Source organism: Mastigoproctus giganteus, chromosome 6 (assembly GCF_048544385.1).
Source record: "Mastigoproctus giganteus isolate SK-2022 chromosome 6, ASM4854438v1, whole genome shotgun sequence".
Lineage (NCBI taxonomy): Eukaryota > Metazoa > Arthropoda > Arachnida > Uropygi > Thelyphonidae > Mastigoproctus > Mastigoproctus giganteus.
In genome coordinates this window covers 199976103-199998732 of record NC_143580.1, presented here as the reverse complement: position 1 = coordinate 199998732, position 22630 = coordinate 199976103, and the positions used below count along the sequence as shown (strand labels likewise).

At 35.4% G+C, this 22630-nt stretch overlaps 1 protein-coding gene across 3 annotated transcripts in view; it reads right to left on the bottom strand.

Moving 5' to 3' along the window:
* Positions 1-22630, bottom strand: part of kst (spectrin beta chain, non-erythrocytic 5 kst) — a 593342-nt gene that overhangs the window by 88119 nt on the left and 482593 nt on the right. For all 3 annotated transcript variants that reach the window (XM_090376665.1, XM_090376667.1, XM_090376666.1), the window contains exons 62-64: positions 21935-22219; positions 11825-11950; positions 7227-7357 (exon numbers count right to left, since the gene is read on the bottom strand). In XM_090376665.1, the coding sequence (XP_090232791.1) occupies positions 7227-7357; positions 11825-11950; positions 21935-22219 (542 nt within the window). The remainder of the gene's footprint in view (positions 1-7226; positions 7358-11824; positions 11951-21934; positions 22220-22630) is intronic.

Here is a 22630-nt window from a genome sequence, read left to right as displayed (position 1 = left end):
GGACTATGTTTTAATAAATAAATCAACTATACAAATAGCAACATTTAAAATATATAAGAAAGCTTGTCCGTGAAGCATTTTCGCATTGGTTATAAATGTCATTTTGTTTCTATATTTATATTAACATACAATTAATCTAGAAACCTTATCAGCCACTCTGTGTCAGGCACAGAGTGGCTGATAAGTAATTCCCTACTTTTATTTTGTTTTAGCTACAAAAATATAGCATATATAGGAGCAGTTTGTAGTACATTTGATGCCTTATATCCATGATAAATTGGCTCTTAATGTATACTCCAAAACTGCTCAGGTGTCTGAAGAGTTCAAAATTTCATAACCATCCAGAGTTAATGCAAATGTGGGAGAGGAAAACCATCCTGCATGAATATCAATTATTCAATGTTTTCCTATTATGAAATTGTTAGTCACACAATTTCTTAAAGTGACTGCAAGTAGCATTCACCATTCATGGCATTCCATAGTAGTTGTGTACAAGGTGAACTGACCTTAAATACATGATGCACTAACTCCCAGACATTCGTTCAGGGTCGTAACTATAGGAACGAGTTTGCAACCCCGAACCACCCTAGCCCAACTACATATTTCTACCATAATCATCTTTCTACTTTACTAGCCTCTACATCTTATGTCCTGTGAGCCATTAGTTTACCCGAACACGACATCAGGGCTCTATTTTTCTAACTTTACCCAATCTATTTTTCGCCTTAACAAAGTTTAGCTGCCTTCTATTGCTACTTTGTCAGCTATTATATTTCTTAACTGTCCTGGGCAGTTTGAGCATCGTGTACTTAACCTAGCGTAGCTTCACCGCCCATGTCATTTCATTGTATTTCAAAAAATACACACACATCAAAATTTGTCTAACGCTAGGCACTGCTAGCGTACCCATGCATAAATACACTGGTAACCCACTGACACAGTCTTTTCTGTCAGTCCGGCCTGTAGCGGTAAGTTCTTGTCATTTGGATTTTCCTTGCCTTTGTCTTTGCTTTTTCTACTTTCATAGCGTTCCACTTACTTCTGTAAGGTCATCCATGTTCTGTATGCAATACGTTATTAACACATTATGTAATTGCAAACTTGGTATAATTTTATTCAAATTTTATTCAAAATTTAAAATTGATATTACCACGTGGACTTTCACACGTGTACTTTGACATACAGAGCATGTCGGAAACAGAAGTAAGAGCATTGCTGTCTTTTTCATGATTTTGGTGGATGACCTCTGATGAAGACACAAAAATTATGAAAGACTGCAATGCTTTCTCCACCTTGGTCGTTTCTTCAAAAAATTCATTTGGTTTACTTTTCAATTGTTACAATTATTTTTTCCAGTTCCTTTCTTCCCCCCTTCGTTCACAACGTATATCGCTCCCAGGGTACACCTTGGTCGTTTCTTCAAAAAATTCATTTGGTTTACTTTTCAATCGTTACAATTATTTTTTCTGGTTCCTTTCTTCCCCCCTTCGTTCACAACGTATATCGCTCCCAGGGTACACCGTATTTCATTAGTTTATTTCTATGCATAAACATCTACTTACTGTATTTTATACTAATAATATTTTATATATACATTATGGCTGTGGGGTACTTTTGTGATAGCAGTGATCCTGATCCATAATTCATGTTATTGTAATTCAGTCTTATCTAATCTTATTCTTAATTTTCCTTCCCCCTATAGCATATAACTTCTCTATTGCATTATTCTTGATGATTATATATATATATATATATATATATATATATATATATTATATACAAGAACTATGTTTTTTATTTTTAACAATATAGCCTAAGATATGTACGTAACCATAACCTACAAGGCTCTAATAGTCACTCTAAATAGCGAAGCCATACTAAATCAAATATTAACAAAATAACAAATCTAAAGTATCATAATGTCATTACTGCTTAAGGCTTACGTTGAAAGGCACATCAATTGGGGCTAGCGCCTCTCAATATATGCCATCAGTTACAATGTGATAGGTAATTTTTCAGTTTTGATAAAGACTTGGGATTAACCTGTTATCAGTATCAAGATTATTCATGATATGGTGTTTGTTTTAAAGTTAGCTGGTTGAAGGCATTGCTTAAAGTAAGCAGAGATTATAAATTTATCAATGTGCATCTGGAGCATTTATTATTGGATATTTTTAAGTTTAAACTGGGTAGTAAGTTTTAAATTTTTAAATAAAGTTTTAGACAGCATAAATCTAGAGCAGATTCTAAATCATTTTAAATATTCATTGCCATTATCTAATTCTAGTATTGTAACTAGATTCAGCTACATTAAGCCTATTGGACTTGTCTGTAATTATAAGCTTGTTATTTGTTTGTTTGTTATTTGGTTTTTAGGAGCATTTCAACTAAGGTCATATTGCTCCGGGGATATGCGGTGGTCATTCCTTGACTTTTCCGCATCCTCCGTATTTGGCGGTCATGGGCTCAAACCCCGGTCTAATCAAGAAGCGTGTTCTGCGCACTGCTGCTCCTGCCTACCTGGCTACGGAGGTGCCATAATTATAAGCTAGAGGCTAAAAAGCTGAATATTACAGAGAATTATGCAGTTTGCTTAGGCCATTTGCCAGAATATCATTCGTATGCCAATAAACATCATAAACATATAATAACAGGAGACCTGAGTATTGTTAAGCAGGTAGAACTTAGGAGGTTGTTAGCCTATGGTTTTAAATTTAGGCCCTGTTTTAGGGTTAGTGTTAAGCAAATTTATAAGCAAATACACATGGATCTAGTACAATTTGGCCTAAAATTGGCATATAAGTATGGCATACCAGTGGAGGCTTTCCACATGTGGACTTGCCTTGTACACGAGGCTTTGGTTAAACAAGTTCATAGTAAGTTCAAATGGTATTATAGGGACAAGATATTTGATTTAAAGTTAATTAAGCAGCAGTTGTTAGATTTGCGATCAAGATTTATTATAAACACGGTTGACAAAGCAGCCAACAACTATGAGATTATTTGTAAAAAGTTTTATATTCCCTCTTTGACTAATGAGCTTAACAACAGTACCACGTACAAGACAGTGGATACTAACAGTAGTATTACCAGCAAAAGACTGATTGCTATGAGAAAAAGGTTAAAACTTAGCTGCTATAACATTAAGTTTCCAAACGTGCATTGGATCCCTAAATGTCATAAGTCCCCGTTGCATTTAGGTTTATAACTTCTTGTAGAAATAGTTACGTAGAAGTACCACATAAAAAGTTAGAATCGTTGCTAAAAATTGTATTGGGTGAGGTAGGAGCCACTTCGATTATATTAAATAATCGAAAAGTTTTGGATTATCTTAATACCAATACCACAAACATTAGACATATCGGTACTTATGACTTCAAAAATCTGTTTACTAGTATATTGCATGAAAATTTAAGAAAAGTTTTAAATGAATATTATAGTGCATATTATAGGGTTATCCCTTGTGATAAGTATTACTGGGATAATTTAATAGACTTATGTTTATTTAATTGTTTCATCGTCAATGGAAGTGTGGTTTATAGGCAACATAAGGGTATAGCTATGGGTGCATGTAGTTCATGTATTGTGGCCAATCTATATTTGCACCATTTTGAAAGTAAGTTTAATAACAGTGCCAAACTTTATAGATATACTGATAACCTTATTGCAATTAATGAGTCAAATTTTCTGCAAGAAATGGCTATTTTTTATCCTTCGGATCTGGAGCTTGAATGTACCAATAATGATAGTTTTATTGCTGCCACATTTTTAGATATGATATTAAAATAAAGGCTGGGAAGGTTGATACTAACATTTACGACAAACGTAACGATTTTAATTTTGAGACTATAAATCTAAAGCACTGGCATTCGAACATCTCACATAGAATTCATAGCAATATAATTATATTGCAAGGATTAAGAATAATAAAAATATGTAATAGTCGTGTTAATATTTTAGTATCTCTGACCGATTTTATCAACAAGCTATGCAAAAATGGCTTCCCCCTTAAATTTATATTTAAGTATCTAAGCAGAGCTATTTTTATTGCTATAAAATTATGGCATGTCAATATTTGCCCACAAGATATAGTTAGGAATTGGGGGTTTTGCCAAAGAGATGTCTTATGTTGAGCTTATGTATATAAGTAAATATTAGGTACTTCTCACAGAACTATTGATCTGTGTCTTACACTCTAAAAAAGTTATACCCATAGTTGTTCTATAGGAAGGAATAAATTTTTTATTTATTTTTTTTCTTTCCACACATTTGATCTTATCCAGAGGTCACCTTTGTTCATATCACTTCTAATTGGTGGATGCTATTTCTGTAATCGCATATGTCAGTAGAGGGAGCCCTTGAACTTTCTTTTGTTTCATGCTGTAGCTTGGATCAGTCCACATTTTGGTAGCTCTGATGTATCGGTAAAATTTTTGCATTTTCCTAAAGCTTGATACTAGCTATTTTTGCATTTTTCTAAAGATTGTCTTCCGGTGCTTGACTCTAGCTATTACTATAACATTCATTTATGCATTTAAGTCATTTAATCTTAGTTGTAATGATACATGTTTCTTTACACAACGAATTACCAGGAACCCTACTAGGGTCAGGGATTTACACCCCTGGTAATTTTCCAGAGTAGTTTGCTATCTTTGCCTCTACTTTTATCTATTTGCTGTCTAACTCTTCTATCTTATGCCTCAAAATCTATTACAGTAATTCGAGGGAAATTGCTACTACTATTCTTGTTGCCTTTTCCTTTCGCCTATTTCTTGGGCTTATGCCCTTGCCTTGCTTTTTCCTGCCCATTAAGCTACAGAAACAGAAACGCTCGTGTAAATATTCTAATAATGTAAGAGTAAAGCTATCTGTAGGGCTAACAGTTATATTTTGCTAGTCAGCCGTTCGTATTTTTATTACAAGCGTTATATTTTGCATGTTTAGCATATTATGCTATTCTTAACTTAACTTAAATTTAATCTTAAAGCTATTATGTATACTATATTTAGTATATATAAATAAGGTGAGACTGGCATATAACTCGCAGAAACAGATGGCTCATGTTGTTACTGATGGCATATATTGAGAGATTCTAGCCCCAGTTGATGTGCCTTTCAATGTAAGGCATAAGCAGTAATGACATTATGATACTTTAGATTTGTTATTTTGTTAATATTTGATTTAGTATGGTTTCGCTATTTTATAGTAACTATTAGGCGCCTTGTAGGTTATGGTTATACGCGTATTTTAGGCTATATTGTTAAAAATAAAAAACATAATTCTTGTATTTTCGCAGGCGTATGTAATGTTTAATCAAATTCTGATGGCATTAATTCGTCCTGGCAATTTTACTTTTCAGTCATTTATATCATTTAGATATTAGAGATTTTATTTCTTTTGTATTAATATTAAGTAAATATATACTTATATATATTAAGTATTTATATATTATTATTTTTTTATAATTAATTTTGGTACTACTTGGGAGCATCAGGTTTGTAGTGACCCCAACCAACCTGCTAGTTATATATAAATCTAGCCCTGGTATGGATAGCCTAGGCTATCCATACCAAGGGAAGGGGATATAGATGACAAGCTTACAAAAATCTTATATGTTAGTATGCCAGAAAAAGGCACAAACCAAAAGCAGGTCTTTTTCAAATCTAAAGGGATTCAGAAACCTATTAAACAGATTGCAATACTTTGTAGACACCGTATGCCAATGTGGGGGTTCTAAAATAAAATTATTACAATGTAAAGAATGCTAATTAAACCAAGTGTTGTTATAAAGCAAAATTAATTGTGTAAAAGTGTATTACATTATATAAAACTCCTACACAATACAACTACTATTTCTGGATTCAATATGGAATCCATAAACAGTAGTTGTATTGTGTAGGAGTTTTATGTAATGTAATACACATTTTATGCCATCAGACTACGTCATCAGGCATAATCAGGAAAGCCTAAGACTCCACCCTGTAAAATTAGAAACAGGCACTAAATCTTTCCTTTTAGACCTTATGAGAGGATTCAGTATACAATCAAGAAACATTACCAGTTATTAAGTACTTTTACTGTGTGGGAGTTTAACTTAATGTAATACTTTTTAGCATTTAAAATTCACTTGAATAACTTGATAATAAAACCACTAATTCACATGGTTTAACTAGTGTTATTCACATTTAATTAGTTCATTATGAACAAGTACACTGTATCCTTCTCTTGGAATACTGAAATTATTACAGTTTGAGTTAGAGTACAGTTCATTTTAGGCACCTTCATAGCCAGGTGGGCAGGAGCAGCAGTGCATAGCACACGCTTCTTGATTAAACCGGGGTTCGAGCCCGTGACCACCAAATACGGAGGATGCGGAAAGGTCAGGGAATGACCACCGTATATTCTCGGAGCAATATGGCCTTAGTTGCTAATGCTCCTTAAAAAAAAAAAAAAAAAAAACACACAACACTACTCTTTCATATTACTTTCTACATTTTCAGTTCTTTTCTCTTTCTGACTTCAAATAGGCAATGTCAGAGACTATCTTGATATCTTGATATTGCCTACTTGAAATGCATACTGCGGCCTATATTTTTCATTCTTCTCATTCTACATGCAAGTCATCAAGCTGCCAAATCTGTACAACATTTTAGTTGATTATGTTTCTAAATTACCAATGGATTAAAAAATATATTTTTCATTGATAAAAAATTTCTGAAATATCTGAAATATGATTAGCTAATAAAGTTAATTTCTCATATGATCTTGTATCCCATAGCAACTTAAAATATAAAATTTAAGATAGTCTTAAATCATGAAGTCAATAGACAAAATAATCAAAGTAACTTCTTTGAAATAATCTACTTCTATATCCAAATCCAGAAGAGCATGTAAATCTATACAGCATTTTCTGATTAAATAATAAATAAATAAAATAAAATTTCCCAAAAATGCAGCCATCTCATCCTGCATACCATATAAAAAGTTTAGCTAACTTATTAACAATGTGGTATACTGGCCTAAAATACATAAGCAGCTATAAAATAAGAACTTCTATGAAACTGCATGATGTGGCCATAAAATAAACTGTTGTGTGTGGGAAAGTGGGTCATTGTTAAAGATCAAACCATTAGAGAATGGAAGTTTATTGTTTTTTTTGTTTTTTTTTATTTATATACACCTATAGGATTCACACTACCTGAATAACATTTAGTTGTGTAACTCACCTACTCACCACTCCTTTGGCCCTTTCATCAATTTCCTCTTTCATGAAGTGGTTACTGTTCTGAAAACTACTAGTTAGGTCTTTTACCTGTTCTATATTTTCGGCATGATTATTAATATCAGTTTCCAAAAGCTGCAAGGAAGAAATGCACATATAATTATCACAATTTTCTGCAAAATTATTTTGGTATAGTAGGTAAAGGGAAAGCTCTTTTTTTCACCTGCAGTAAATACAGTAGTAAATTCATACAACTTGTGTAAGTCCATATTTTATTGACAAAGTAGCAAAATAAAAATTTGCCTAACAAAAGATTCATGAGTGCCATTGTTCTCTCATGTTCTGAAACTACCATTACAAATTTCCCCAATGTCATAGCACTTCTCGCAACAGAAGTACTGTAAAATGCCATTATTGTAATTTGTGTGATGTTTAGCATCTTTCACCTTGTAAGTTAAATTACCACTAGGTTGTGTTATCAAGTGCTACACTAATAGGATGCATGGCTTCCCAATGATAAGGTTCCAGTAAGCACTGAAATGATAGTCTGAGGAGTAGATTTGTATTAAAATAAATGGCATCATTCTTCTCTTATGAGAAATGCTGTTTATTATGATGTAATACTAGGGCAAATCACAGTGATAACACTACAATATGAGCAAAGAGTATCAATCCAAGTACAAAAAATTCTTTTCTTTTTTTTTTAAATTTAGAAGTACAAAAAATTCTTTTCTTAGCTGTAAACTTTTATTTCCTATTTCACCAATAAAATATGGATACAAGTACTATGAATGTACTACAGCAAAACTATATTTATTTTTTTTATATATATATACATACAAACTATATACAGTTGTAAACATTGTAAGAACACCATATAGCAGTGGCTCTTAACCTTTAGGCAGATGCAGAAATTTTAACCAAAAAAGAGCAGACCACCAAATTACACAATGCTAGTTAATATCTGAATTTATTCAATAAATACTTAATTCACATAAAACACAATGGTTAAAATAATTAGGGAATCACTATACAATCTACCATATGGATATCTACTGCAACATTCTACCATGTGGATATTCACCATATGGCTGCAATGATAACATACATTCACAGAGTGACTTGCATATATAAATTAATAAGTTCACTAACAAATTTCCCTGGAACTTCTGTTCCAGGGAAATTTTCAGGGAAGATGGATCCTGCAATGCTTCTGTTCCAGAAGCATTGCAGGATCATCTAGACAAGACTTCAGTTATAGCTCGGACACAGCATGGGTTTGTTAAGGGGATGTCTTGTCTGACTAATTTGATTGGACACTATGATGTAGTCACAAAGGAACTGGATGCAAAGAATAACTTTGATATCATATATTTGGATCTTAGAAAAGCCTTTGATACTGTTGCACGTGGAAGACTGCTGAACAAATTGGAGCAGTGTGGCATTGGAGGCAAATTGCTGCTATGGATAAAGGGAAGGTTGAGTGGGAGAAGACAGAGTGGTAATCAATGGACACTGCTCATCATGGACTAATGTTATTAGAGGAGTCCCTCAGGGTTCAGTGTTGGGTCCATTGTTGTTTTCTGTATTCATAAATGATATTGATGATGGTATATCAGGCTAATGTCCAAGTTTGCAGACGATATGAAGGTTGGCACGGTTGTTAATGACACTAATGGCAGTACACTGCTGCAACAGGATCTAGAAAAGTTGAGTAGATGGGCTGAGAGCTGGCAAATGAAGTTTAACATTGACAAATGTAAAGTACTACATACGGAAAGCAGTAATCCCAGAGTAATGTATCAACTCTGTGGTACCACACTGACAGTGGTAGAGAATTAAAAGAACCTGGGGGGTAATTGTGCAGGCAGATATGAAGTTTTCTGAGCAGTGCAGACAGTCTGCAAGAGTTGCTCATGGTGTCTTGTCAATGATATACAGGAATTTTTCTAGCAGGAATAAGGAGGTGATTATCCCCTTGTATAAGGCAATGGTCAGGTACTAGACCTGTATACAGTACCTTAAGTACTGTATACAGGTCTAGAGGTCTCGTTTTAAGAAGGATGTAGAGCTGTTGGAACGAGTACAGAGAAGGGCAACAAGATTAGTGAATGGAACAAAGGGTTGCTCTTATGAAGAAAGGCTTAAGTTTTGCAAATTACAGTGTCTGGAGACTAGGCACCCGTGAGGTGATCTGATTGAGGTGTATAAAGTCTTGAATGGTTTGAGCATGCTCAATACGGATAGGATTCTTCCTCTTGCTTTGAATAATCGCCTGAGAGGGCATAAATTCAAATTGAGAAAAGACGTGTGCCAGAAGTTTGCCTTTAGCCAGCTGGTGGTTGATTGGTGGAACAAACTTCCATCCGTCATTGTAGAAGCTGATCACTTAAATAGATTCAAGGCAGAACTTGACAAACATTTGGAGCGGGTGGATGGGTGAAATAAGGGTTTTTTTTTTTTTTTTTTTGGCTGATGCTACATAACCTTGCTTTCTTGCATCATGTGCCTTTGCTAATGCTAATGCTAAATACAGGCCAAGATCATGCAAATTCATGCAGTAATTGTTTCATTGAATACTCAACCATATTGCTGATGCATCTCATCCATGAGCTGCAAAAGACTTGTGAATTATCACAGTGAAGCATTTAGGGGTAGGCATAATCTGTACCTGGTGTGACTGTAATGATTAATAAGGATTATCTGTTAGAATGTGAAAAATATAAAGAAAGATAACTTTGCTTCCTTACAGTCTTCAAATATTTTGAAAAAAAAGGTTGGTATTAAATAAGGAATTTTACCAAAAGCAGAAAAGTAAAAGAACTAATAATCACTCTAGAAAAATCTCACCTGAAGCACTAAGAAATTGATCTGTCACAAATCACTTGGCACCTGGAGCTGTCAAGGAGGGAGAATAGAGATGGGATGATCATAACATCAAGTTGCAGCATGGCTTGGAGTGTTCACAAGTCTCATCAGCAGATTGAAATTGGTTCCAAGAAAGCTAGACCGTAGATGTCCAGTTAAGAGTTATAGATCATCAACAAAAGAGAAATGATGAGACAAAATCTGTCAACAAGAATGGACTGGGTTGTGAATTTTGTGTTTTTTATTCTATGGACATTTTGAAAATAGGTGAACACTATTCTTACCTTTACTAGTTCATATTTGGTCAACTTCCATGTTGATTAACATGGAAGTTGATTATATTTGCGTATGATTATTTTTGTCAGATTTTGATAATATGTTAGTGTTACTCTTGTCTGCTAACAATGGCCAGAATTTCTAATAATGGACATTATGTGATGTAATGGTTCTCTTAATTAGCACAGAAAGAAGAAAGATTGTAAATTGTGCTGGTCTTAGAATATATTGATTATCTTTAATTGTTTTTTATGAATTTGGTACTGCTTGGAAGAAATTAGTTTTGACATTTCAGAATCAATGCATCTCATGACACCTCAAGCTATGAAGGAGTCTAGTTACTATTCTCAGATGGATACCACCACCCAGACGGCACCAAACGGTGCCGTCTGGGTGGTGGTATCCATCTGAGAATAAGTAACATTAGTTTTCTCCTTAGGTGAAGCGTTACTTATTCGAAGTAGTGCAATATCATGGCAACTCGTTGTGAAGGTATTCACAATATGAGATATAACTTAAAACGATGCCGTTTTATTAATAATCTGATTTATTCAGATACAGCTATGTATTCTGGATGCATTTGCACTATATTTATACATAGTCTAGACTCCTTCATAGCTTGAGGCTTATGCCCTAAACGCTTGAGTCTAAATACATGATACACCATCAGGCATCTCTCATATTGTGGAGTTATACTTCATAACTGTTTTGCCATCATTGCATCACTCGGGTACCTACCCACCCACCGAAGAAGGGCCAAATAGCCCTGAAACGGTGCCGTCTGGGTGGTGGTATCCATCTGAGAATAAGTAACATTAGTTTTCTCCTTAGGTGAAGCGTTACTTATTCGAAGTAGTGCAATATCATGGCAACTCGTTGTGAAGGTATTCACAATATGAGATATAACTTAAAAGGATGCCGTTTTATTAATAATCTGATTTATTCAGATACAGCTATGTATTCTTGATGCATTTGCACTATATTTATACATAGTCTAGACTCCTTCATAGCTTGAGGCTTATGCCCTAAACGCTTGAGTCTAAATACATGATACACCATCAGGCATCTCTCATATTGTGGAGTTATACTTCATAACTGTTTTGCCATCATTGCATCACTCGGGTACCTACCCACCCACCGAAGAAGGGCCAAATAGCCCTGAAACGGTGCCGTCTGGGTGGTGGTATCCATCTGAGAATAAGTAACATTAGTTTTCTCCTTAGGTGAAGCGTTACTTATTCAAAGTAGTGCAATATCATGGCAACTCGTTGTGAAGGTATTCACAATATGAGATATAACTTAAAACGATGCCGTTTTATTAATAATCTGATTTATTCAGATACAGCTATGTATTCTTGATGCATTTGCACTATATTTATACATAGTTTACCAGAGTAATATTCATTTTATGAGGGTGCTTCAACACATGCACGTGCGCACCTGCACACTCAATCATACCTGATGTTTTTTCAGCAAATTTTGCACAGATGTAAGATCTTTTCCATGATCTTCAGATTGTAACTGATTCTCAACATCATCCATCCAAGAATCCAAGTCATCTAACATTCGGTTAAACTGTAGAGCCTAGAAGAGGGGGGAAAAAAATGAAAGTCAGTGACAAGTGAAAAACCTTAAATGAAATCATTAGTGTCTTTTACAGGAATTAACAACACAAGGGCTGCCATGGCCAAACTGTGTCTATCCAATGATTAAAAAGAAAAGATAACTTTATAAATTATGATCATATGATATTGGTATATTCCAATATAATTCAGATAAGTAAAATTTCTTCCACATTAGCACCATCTCCAAGAGTGCAATGATAATATTAGTGATGGTTGTAAATTTACAACTGTCACTGAAAAGTACTTAAATGGGTAGTTGGATAGTGAGGGCAGTCTACTACCAAATGATGAAGAGTCAGTTGCGCATAAGATGTGGACTGGGAAGCAGCACTAGTATTCATCATTAGGAGATACAAGTGAATGAAGTGTGTGTGCCCAAATCTTAGCCTTGCTAATATTACTTCTAGCTGACTGCACTATCAAAAGCCAGATGATTACAGGCTTTGGCCCTTGTTTTATCCAATAAACTGTTACCCAGATAAAATCATTGTTAAATTACTTTAATAAAACTATTACCATTACTGAATTACTTTAATAACAATTACCACTAATGAATCCAATGATGTATTTATACATTACACCAACTTTAATATTATCGAAAGTTTCACAAAGCTTTTACAATACTTAAAATTTATCAAAGAGCATGCATAGAATAGAATGCCATCGGTGTTAAGACCAAAATGGCTTTGGTATTAAAAACTTGCTATTTTTTGGTAATAATCCCTTCTGAAACAGAATACTTTAAAAGTGAATTTCTGTGTCTGTGTTCAATGGGACAGTGTTAAGACTGCAACTCCGGGAGAAGTTCAAAACTGATATGGACTGCATGCAGTTCTCACAATTTATGAAGTACAATGTACCTTTCAGTCAAAAAAAAAATCTTTAATTCTTTCTTCAGAAAATAAAAACTTTCCATATGTTTCACAATCTTCAATCTTCCATACGTACACTGATTATACTTCTTGCACTGATGAGAAATTAGTTCTTTGAAAGAGAGGAAGTGATGAATCTTTTATTAATAGTTAGACTGGTTCATTTAAAAAAGTATTGAGGCATCTAAAGCTATGAGGCATTGGTATACCATCAGTAAACCATTTCTGCTTTTTGGAAGGGGGGAGTTTCTGGAGAAAACTCCTGTGTTTGTGCTTTTATAAAATGCCAACTAGCCCAGAAACTATTTGAAGAGCTCAATGAGAGTACCTATTTTCACATGTTTGTTTGTTTGTTTGTTTGGTTGGGGATTTTTTTGGCGCATGGGCATCTATGGCCATAGTGCGCCATACATAGGTTAGTATTTCTGCTATTTCGTTATAGATCGAGGGTCAGGAGACTGATTTTTGACTAGCTAAAGGAGGTGGTATACATTGATCGCTTTGAGAAAAGTAAAAATCTTTGAGACATTTGTTTTATTGCCCAAAAGTGAAACAAGTGTTAGTGGGTCTTCAGTTGTGGCTGGAGTGAAGATATTCTGGCGTTCTATTGCAAATTTTGCGCATTCCACAAGGATATGTTTCACTGAAAGTACTGTTTTACAGTGATCACACTGGGGGTGATTCTCCCCTCTTAAAAGATAACCATGAGTAATATTAGTGTGACCTATTCGGAGACGAGCTAGTATTACCTCCTGTTGTCGAATTGCACTGAGGCTTGAAGGCCATTGCTCAAGTTTTGGCTTGATACTTCGAAGCTTATTTTCAAGTTGATTTTGCCATGTTGATTGCCACTGGTACATGCATTTTTCCTGTATTATTTGTCTATAATCGTGATGTGGAACTCTCCACTGTACATCAGGTGGTAAGTCGGCCGTTTTTGCGGCACTGTCCGCTAATTCATTTTCTGGAATTCCCATATGTCCTGGGACCCAAAAGAAGTGTATGGTTTTTCCAAGTTCAGATAAGGTATATAAAGAGTTTGTTATTTCTTTAACGACAGGGTGGGTGATGTTCATGGTGTTTTCCAGGGCTTGAAGTGCACTTAGAGAATCAGAGAATATTATGCTGCTTTCAATATTGGAGGACTCGATATGCTTCAGTGCAACCTGAATTGCCATTAGTTCAGCAGAAAAGATACTGAACTCATGTGGCAGTTTGTAGGCTAATGTTATGTTCGGGAAAACTGCGGCGATTCCAACGTGGGTGTCATTCTTTGACCCATCTGTATGAACTACAATGAAGTTTGGAAACTGCTCCACCACTGCATGGTACAATTGCAAAAAATTTTCTTTATTTAGTGCAGATTTATCCCATTTATGAAGGTATTTATCACATAAAGGTGGAGTAATTCTCCACGGTGGAAGGAGTAGTGGAGGGGTACTTGTGATATTATCAAAACTCAGATTAAGTTCTTCTAGAAGATGTCTTATTCTTATACCTAACGGTCTGTTAGCAGTAAGGCGGTTATGGTATAACCTGCTGTGTTGGGGAGTGAAAAGTAATTCCCAATTTGGGTGTTCGGGCATAGATCTAATTTTATATGCATAGCGTAATATAAGTTGTTGCCTTCTGATAGAGAGAGGGGGTTCGTGAGCTTCGGCATATAGACTATGTGTTGGTGACGTACGATATGCTCCTAGAGCAATGCGTATTGCACTATGATGGAGAGGATCAAGCCAGCGAAGGACACTAGGCCTTGCTGAGCTATATACTGGGGCCCCGTAATCAAGTTTTGATCTTATTAAAGATCTGTATAGCCGTAATAAGGTAAGGCGATCAGCTCCCCACTTTGTTGCTGAGAGAACCCGGATGATATTTAATTTTTGTTGGCAGGATGTTCTTAGTCTTTTAATATGTTCCAGGAAGGTAAGTTTATGATCTAAGGTGATTCCTAAGAATCGTATGCTGGGTTGAACTGCTATTGGTTTTCCGTTCAGTTGTAGTTCCGGGTGTAGGTGCAATTTACGTTGTCGGCAAAAATGGATACACAACGTTTTTTGAGAACAAAGCTGAAAACCATTGGTTTGTGCCCATGTACTGATCTTATTTATTGCCCCTTGTAATTGTCTCTCGATCGTATTCATGTTTTTCGCATGGCAAGAAATACTAAGGTCATCTACGAACAGTGCCTTATCAATAGTGTTCGGAAGTTGTTCAGCAATGGTGTTTATCACAATTATAAAGAGTGTAGCGCTGAGTACAGAGCCCTGGGGAACTCCTTCTTCCTGAAAAAATAGTTTGGACAGCGAAGTTTTAAATCGAACCTGGAAAGTTCTCTTGTCTAGGAAGTTGCGTATGAAAATCGGGAGATGGCCCCGAAGTCCATGGCGATGTAGCTCACGGAGTATTCCATACTTCCACGTGGAATCATAGGCCTTGCTGATGTCAAAGCAAACCATTACATGGTGTTCCGATCTAAGGAATGCATTCCGAATGGAATTCTCTAGTTTTACTAGTATATCTAGTGTTGATCTGTTCTGTCGAATGCCGAATTGTGCAGAATTTAAGAGATTGAAATTTTCCAGGTACCATATCAGTCGACGGTTCACCATCTTTTCCAGAATTTTGCAAAGGCAACTGGTCAAAGCAATGGGTCTATAGCTAGTAGGGTTTGTCGGGTCTTTTCCAGGTTTAAGGAATGCAAGGACTGTAGCGTGGTGCCATTGCTCAGGGAATGTGTCTTCCCGGTAGAGCCTATTGAACAGATCAAGAAGTGACTGCAGTGATTCAGCACTTAGTTCCTGTATCATTGAATAATGGATATTATCTGGTCCTACAGCGCTACGCCTAGATGTTGACAAGGCTCTATGTAGTTCGTGGATAGTGAATGGTAAGTTATATTGTTCTTCTGCTTTTGAAGAAAAGTTTAACTTTTGTTTTTCTGAATTTGCTTTGAATCTTCTGAAGGCTGGTATGTAACTTTCTGTTGCTGATGTTTTGGCAAAAGTTTCTCCTAGTATATTGGCAATTTGGGCGGGGTCAGAAATGTTCTGCCCTCTCCATTCCATGATAGGCTGAGGTGTCGTTTGATATTTACCACTCATTTTCCTGATTGTTTTCCAAATTTTGTGTGTGGGAGTTGCTTGATTGATGGTTGAAGTGAAGCGAATCCAAGCGGCCTTTTTATTACTGCGTCTAACATACCTGGCTCTTGCTCTAACGCGTTTAAACTGAATGAGATTAGCTGTGGTTGGATAGCGCCTAAAAGTATTCCAAGCTTTATTTTGATCTCTTTTTGCTGCACGGCATTCGTCATTCCACCATATTTTTGGGTGTACAGGTAATTTTGAGGAGGATTTTGGTATAGCTTGTCCTGCTGCGTGTAGTATAGTTTTTGTGACATACTCAACCGCTTCCTTGGTTGGGAATTTTTGTATAATTTCAGGGTCCACTTTAGCTAATTTTTTATACATCTCCCAGTCTGCTTTATCAATTAGCCACCGAGGAATTCTAGTAAGTTGATAAGAGGGTTTATTTACTAATTCAATTGTAATGGGAAAGTGATCACTATGCGGTGGATCATTGTTTGCCGTCCACTTTAGAGTAGGATACAAACTTGCAGAACAGATAGACAGGTCTATTGCAGTATATGTTCCAGAAGGAAGGTGAACGTAAGTAGGTGAGCCGTCATTTAGAAGGAGAAGGTTGTTATCATCTAAACATTTTTCAATTAGTTTTCCTCTTTGGTCAATATTGTTGTTACCCCATAGTGTGTGATGACCATTTAAGTCTCCCAGAATGAGGAAAGGTGTGGGGAGTTGAGCTATGAGGTTGTTTAGATCATTTTGTTGGATGGGATAGCTTGGTGGAATATATAAGGAGCAGATTGTAATATGGATGTCAGCAGCTACACGGACCGCTATTGCCTCGAGAGGAGAGTTTAGTAAGACCTGTTTGACAGGAACAAATGGGTTTGTTATAACAGCTACTCCACCATGTGCAGTATTTTGATCAGTTCTATCTTTTCTAAAGATATTGTAATAAGACAGTTTTGGTGTGTCTTGAGGTTTGAAATATGTCTCTTGGAGGCAGAGACATATTGTTGTGTATTTAGAGATAAGGTCGTATAGGTCATTAATATTGGCACGGAAACCACGACAATTCCATTGAATTATTGTGTTCATTGTTTATCTCTAGTTAGACTTTCCGAGCGTTTTCTTGGTGCTGAGGTTCTCTGTTTTTCACTCTTGTTTTTGTCTTTCTTTCGAAAGTAGGGCCTTTCTGTTTCCATGTCTTCTTCTACAAAAATGTGTAGGACCGGGTCATCTGGGGGTATTTCCTTAGTATCCATTTCCTGTTGGTGAGTAGTTACGATTTGTTTTTCTTTGTGCCCTTCATCCGGGGAGTGGTGATTTTCGATTGGTACAGAAATAGGCGTATTGACTGCCTGAGTTTCAGTTGTATTGAACAGTGTTTTTACATAGTTCGAGAAAGACTCTTTTGGGGGTACTGTTAGATCAGTTTGCGATGCGGTTGATTGGAATTTTTTGGTGATTTGAGCATACGTAGATCTATTTGCAAGGTTTGGTGGTGAGATATTTCGCTTAGCTTCTTGATAGGACACGTTATGATTGGTTTTATAAATCTGAATAAGTTTCTCAGTTTTCCAGCGTTCACATGTTCTAGCGTAAGCGGGATGATCTTTTTTGCAGTTTGGGCATATCGGTTGGGGTGCAGTACAGGCTTCGCAGTTGTGATCAACTGACCCGCACTTTGCACAAGCAGGAGTTCCCCGGCAAGCTGTCTGGGAATGTCCGTACTTCTGGCATCGGAAACACCGTAGGGGATTTGGAATATAAGGTCTGACATTACAGACGAGATATCCAGCCTTAATGGATGCTGGGCGATGTGGTGTATTAAAGGTCAAAATGAGATTACGTGTAGGAGTCAGAACTCCTTCTTTTCTGGTGGAAATTCTCTTGACCTGTATAACGCCTTCTTCTTTAAGTTCTTCAAGCATCTCCTCTTCGGATACATCTATTAAATCCCAATCAGAAATCACTCCTTTAGAGGTGTTCAGTGATCTGTGGGGTGTCACAGTAACTGGTATTCCAGCAAAGAGATTAATATTCAAGAGTCGCTCTGAGTGTTTACTATTAGAGGTCTCGATCAGAATATCTCCTGACCTAAGTCTTTTTACAGACTTAGGAGTTCCAGCTCTGCTTTCTAATTCCTTCTGTACCCTAAATGGCGAGATTTTGCCAATTGCATTTTCACCAGTTGAGTGCATGATCAGGAAAGCTGGAGTAGGATAGATGTCAGAGTCAGTTTTCTGCCGTTTTGAAGTTCCTGCAATAGAACTGTCTTTCTTTTTTGTTGACTGGGGTGCATCTGGCAGCCCAGATAAGTCAGAGTTTGATTTACTCATGACGTGCTCTTTTTGGCCCCGGGAGATTACCTTTTTCTCCCAGGTTACCAGCCCCGCCACGTGGAGGCAAGAGCGGTGCCGCCTAGTGACCCAAGCGAAGTGAAGGTTAGTATTAACGAAAAATAAAAAAGGGGGTTAAAGAAAGGTACTTTCCTTTCTGGGTTATATAATATAAGAGATCTATTCAATTATAATGCTCAAGAGTTAACGGACTTGCGAAACTCAGGAGAAACGTATATACAGTAAAGCGTATCAGATAATCACTATGAAAAGGCGCTGTGGTCACTAATATCGCTTGGCACTCGGGGCCATTTTCACATGTAAATAACTTGCTCCAGTCTAGATTAGAAAAACTTTTCATATTACTAGAGAACAACCTCATCCATCCATGTGCATTATATCCATAAATTATGTGTGTTCTTTGGTCAGTTTTTCGTTTTTGTGGATGAAAAACCTTGCTATCCTCTCCTCAGACTGACTAATACAGCCACACAGTGAAAAAGCCCATAAAAATTTCTAAAGGAATTCAAACCTTGGCTTTTTCCACCCAGTGCGGGGAGGATGATGATCAATACAACTGTACTACATATGAGGACTGGCTAGGATTAGAAATTGAATCCAGACAATTTCCAAATGCAAAAATGCAAATTAAATGGTATAGCCAGTCCACTGGCCACAAAGACCCTTTTTGATGAAATACTTCAGCTTCAACAACCTGCACTATCTACACTTTCAACCTTTTTTTCAGAATTGACAACTTTTTTTTCCACACAATTCAAAACTACTTGTAATAAAACTAATTTCATCAGTACTTCAACTTTGCTTATAGCTGTCATAGGAATTCCTGCAAGCTGATTTTGAAAATATTATCCCATTTCTGCTACCACATACAGATTTTTCATAAAACATCATATTTGACAATTTTACATAAGTGAGCCATTGAAATTGGATCACATTTCACTGCACGTTAAACATTGAAAACCACTGGTTATAGCTGTTTCTAGAATAACTGCAAGAGCATTCTTGATCATCCCAATGGGAACCAGTAATGAAGTGAGAAATACAGAATAAATTTGGACAACATAGGTTAAAACTAAAGTATTTCATAAAAGAGATCATTTCATATTTCACGCAATTAATCTAATCTGTTGGGATCTAAATACTTCAAAAAAAAAAAAAAAAAAGATTTGTATGAGTATAATTAGAACACAGATTGAATTCAGGATGGCAGAGAAACTCCTTATGTAAAATTAAACTTGCAGCTCCCAGTCAGTGGTAAGACACTTCAGATCACTATAGAAACCATGATAAACATACTGCTATATATATATATATACACAAATTTTTTTGTATATATCCATGAATGTGATAACAAGAAATTATATAAACAGTCAAGATATTTTCTGTTTTACCTGAGGTTAATTTGTCATAAAGAAATAAAGACAAAACATTACGGAATTTGTGAAAATGCATTTTATACATGGAATTACAACTGGAGATTAAAATTTTGAGATCAAGAAATAACAGGCTCCTCACAAAGTTTGTAGTGTTTGTGCAGAACTGAGATGATGCAAGGTAAGAAAAAATATTACCTGTGGAATTAGTTATCTGACATTAGCTTAGAAACTACAGAGATGACTGTTACTTTTGCTTGTGTAATGTGGAAGGTTGTGTGTGTGTGTGTGTGTGTGTGTGTGTGTGTGTGTGTGTGTGTGTGTGTTATGGGGGTTCAAGGGTGCATAAGCTGCTGGGGCTATAGTGTGCCTGTGGAAGGCTGCAACAGTAAATATAAAAAGGAAGTTTGTTATCTGGACTTTCAATCTGCTTTAAGACCTGTTTCTCATGGACCTCATATATGTATTCCCATTCCACTAATGAATCATGTACAATTTTCATCTGCTTCTGAATCTAATGGTAATAGGAACAATGATATGAAATTTTAACCTGAAATGTCTAATGAACCCCAGCTTTTGACAAAAAGTGAACTAAAGGACTTGGTGAAGGAATTGGATTTTCCGACAGGTTCTTCTCAAACTATGAAGTCCAGACTTTGGGCTAAAAACTTTCCCTAGCCACATCATTTTACTGGTGCAGAATCATGAGAAATAATTCACCTCTAGCTATGAAGAATTCATCTCCAATCTATGAAGTGAATGGAAATGGTTCAATGATTCCTTTAAAAGAATTCTACTCTAAAGTATCCTTCTTCAACACAGTAACTTATACACATCACGCCCATTGCTAATTCTATTCACTTAAAGGAAATGTACACAAATCTAGACTTCTCTGTTTTTTTGTGTGAATGGGATGGCAGACCTTGGATTCAGAAGGCCACAGTAAGTAAGCCTAATCCTAGGTACCAAAAACATTGAATGTGAAAGTTTGGTTAACCTCAAAAAAAAGTTCCATTACCTTTACTTCACATAAAACTGTGACTTTTACACAAATTGTGAATATTACACAAAAGGCATGTAGTACAAACATTAGACAAAGATGGAAATATTTCATCTACATGGTAAATTCTCTGCTCTTCAGAAGAAAAACAGATGTTTTTTTTGCAAATGTGAACATGAACAGTTTAAAAAAACTTTTAAGACCATTAAAAAGATGTTATCAACAAATAATTAGATTACCAAAAATATTATAAACAACCAGCCTATCAATAAATTCAAAGCTGGAGTGCAATATGACACTGATACTTCATTTCTCACACTTACTTGGACTATCTCTGAGAAAATATTGGAGCTATTATCAACAAACAAGGGAAATTCTTTATATTCTATATATTCTTCCTTTATATTTTGGTTATACCAAAATATAAAGGAAGTAAAGAGGGGATTATCAAGGAGATGAAATATCAGTATGATGGCTGATTACTGCTCAGTGTTATAATGGAAACTGCAGAAATATTACACAAAAGGCATGTAGTTCATGTAGCTTTCAGAAAAAAAGATGAAGATTTCACAAAGTCAGATATACAATTATGATGAACATTCATTTCAAATTAATATTTATTTTAACAAGCAAAATAATTTATTTATTATTTTGCTTGTTAAAATAAATAAAATTATATAACAATTGTATTTATTTTACTATTTTCTTTCTTCCTAATTTGTAAAAATTCCTTACATGGTAGAAAAAAATTAAGACTGTTTTCAAAATTGGCATAGTTAATTATGAAAAATTACTTATTATAACCAAAAAAAAAAAAAAAAAAAAAACCTTTTAAAAATTTTAAATTTGTAGGCCTGTAGGCCTGCATTATCAGTGCAGTGTTTTTAATGATTAAAGTGCAGGAAAGACTATTTAACTGTGTTTTCTAAGTTTATTTGAAAATATAATGTGTCTGCATCAATTACTATGGGAATTACTACCTGTTTCTAAGTTGCTAATCCTTTTGGAGCCTGTATCAGTCTTGAGAATAACAATCTTTATGTGTCCATAAAATAGGCATTCATTCTTGTATTGGCACAATCGCAGTGCTAATAACTTTATGTGTTACTTTTCATTCAAGAGCACAAGCAAGCTGACTTTGACTTTGTGCATGAGCACTTAGACTTTAAAATACATCATCATGATAGTAAAGAAACCAGTATAATATCAAATAAAATACTAAAAGATGGCAAAAAAGCAATAGTGATACCTGGTAAGCATCCTGCAGTCTCTCCCGTTTTAAGGCAGCTTGGTCTAGAAGCTGTCTCCATAATGTTTCTAATTCTTGAAGCTGAATGTGTATTTCCGTAGAAGCAAAATGGCCACCTCCAATAAGGTTCTCACCTTCCTGTGTTACACCATCAACCCTTCCCTTATTAGCTGCCAGTTCAGCTTCAAAAGCAGCATGCTTCTGAATTTTGCTGAGAAGATTAGATGGATCCTGATATGACTCATCCAATGCAACTTGCATTTTTTCATTAATCCAACCACCGACCTAAAAGAAAACAAATTATTTAAATTTAAAAAATTAGAATTCATATACAATTCTACACTAGTTATCATTTGCAGAACAATGAAAAGACCATGTATAAAGTTCCCCACTTCAAATTGCATCATCTACTTGCAAGAAATATAATCCAGGGGGGGTAAATTAAAATAAGTAAACATATATTAAAAAATATATATATTTTTTGAACTGTTTGGATTTAGACACAATTTCAACATGAACACATAAAATGAAACAAAATTACAATGACTACAAACAAATTAAATATCATGATTTTTTATTTTTTAAGGTAGAAAAACTTTCAACTTCAAATAATCATGAAAGCTAAACAGCCATTAATGTAATTCCTCACTGTTCAGAGAAAGTAAAAGCAAACTGAATTAAAATTCGTAAAGTAGT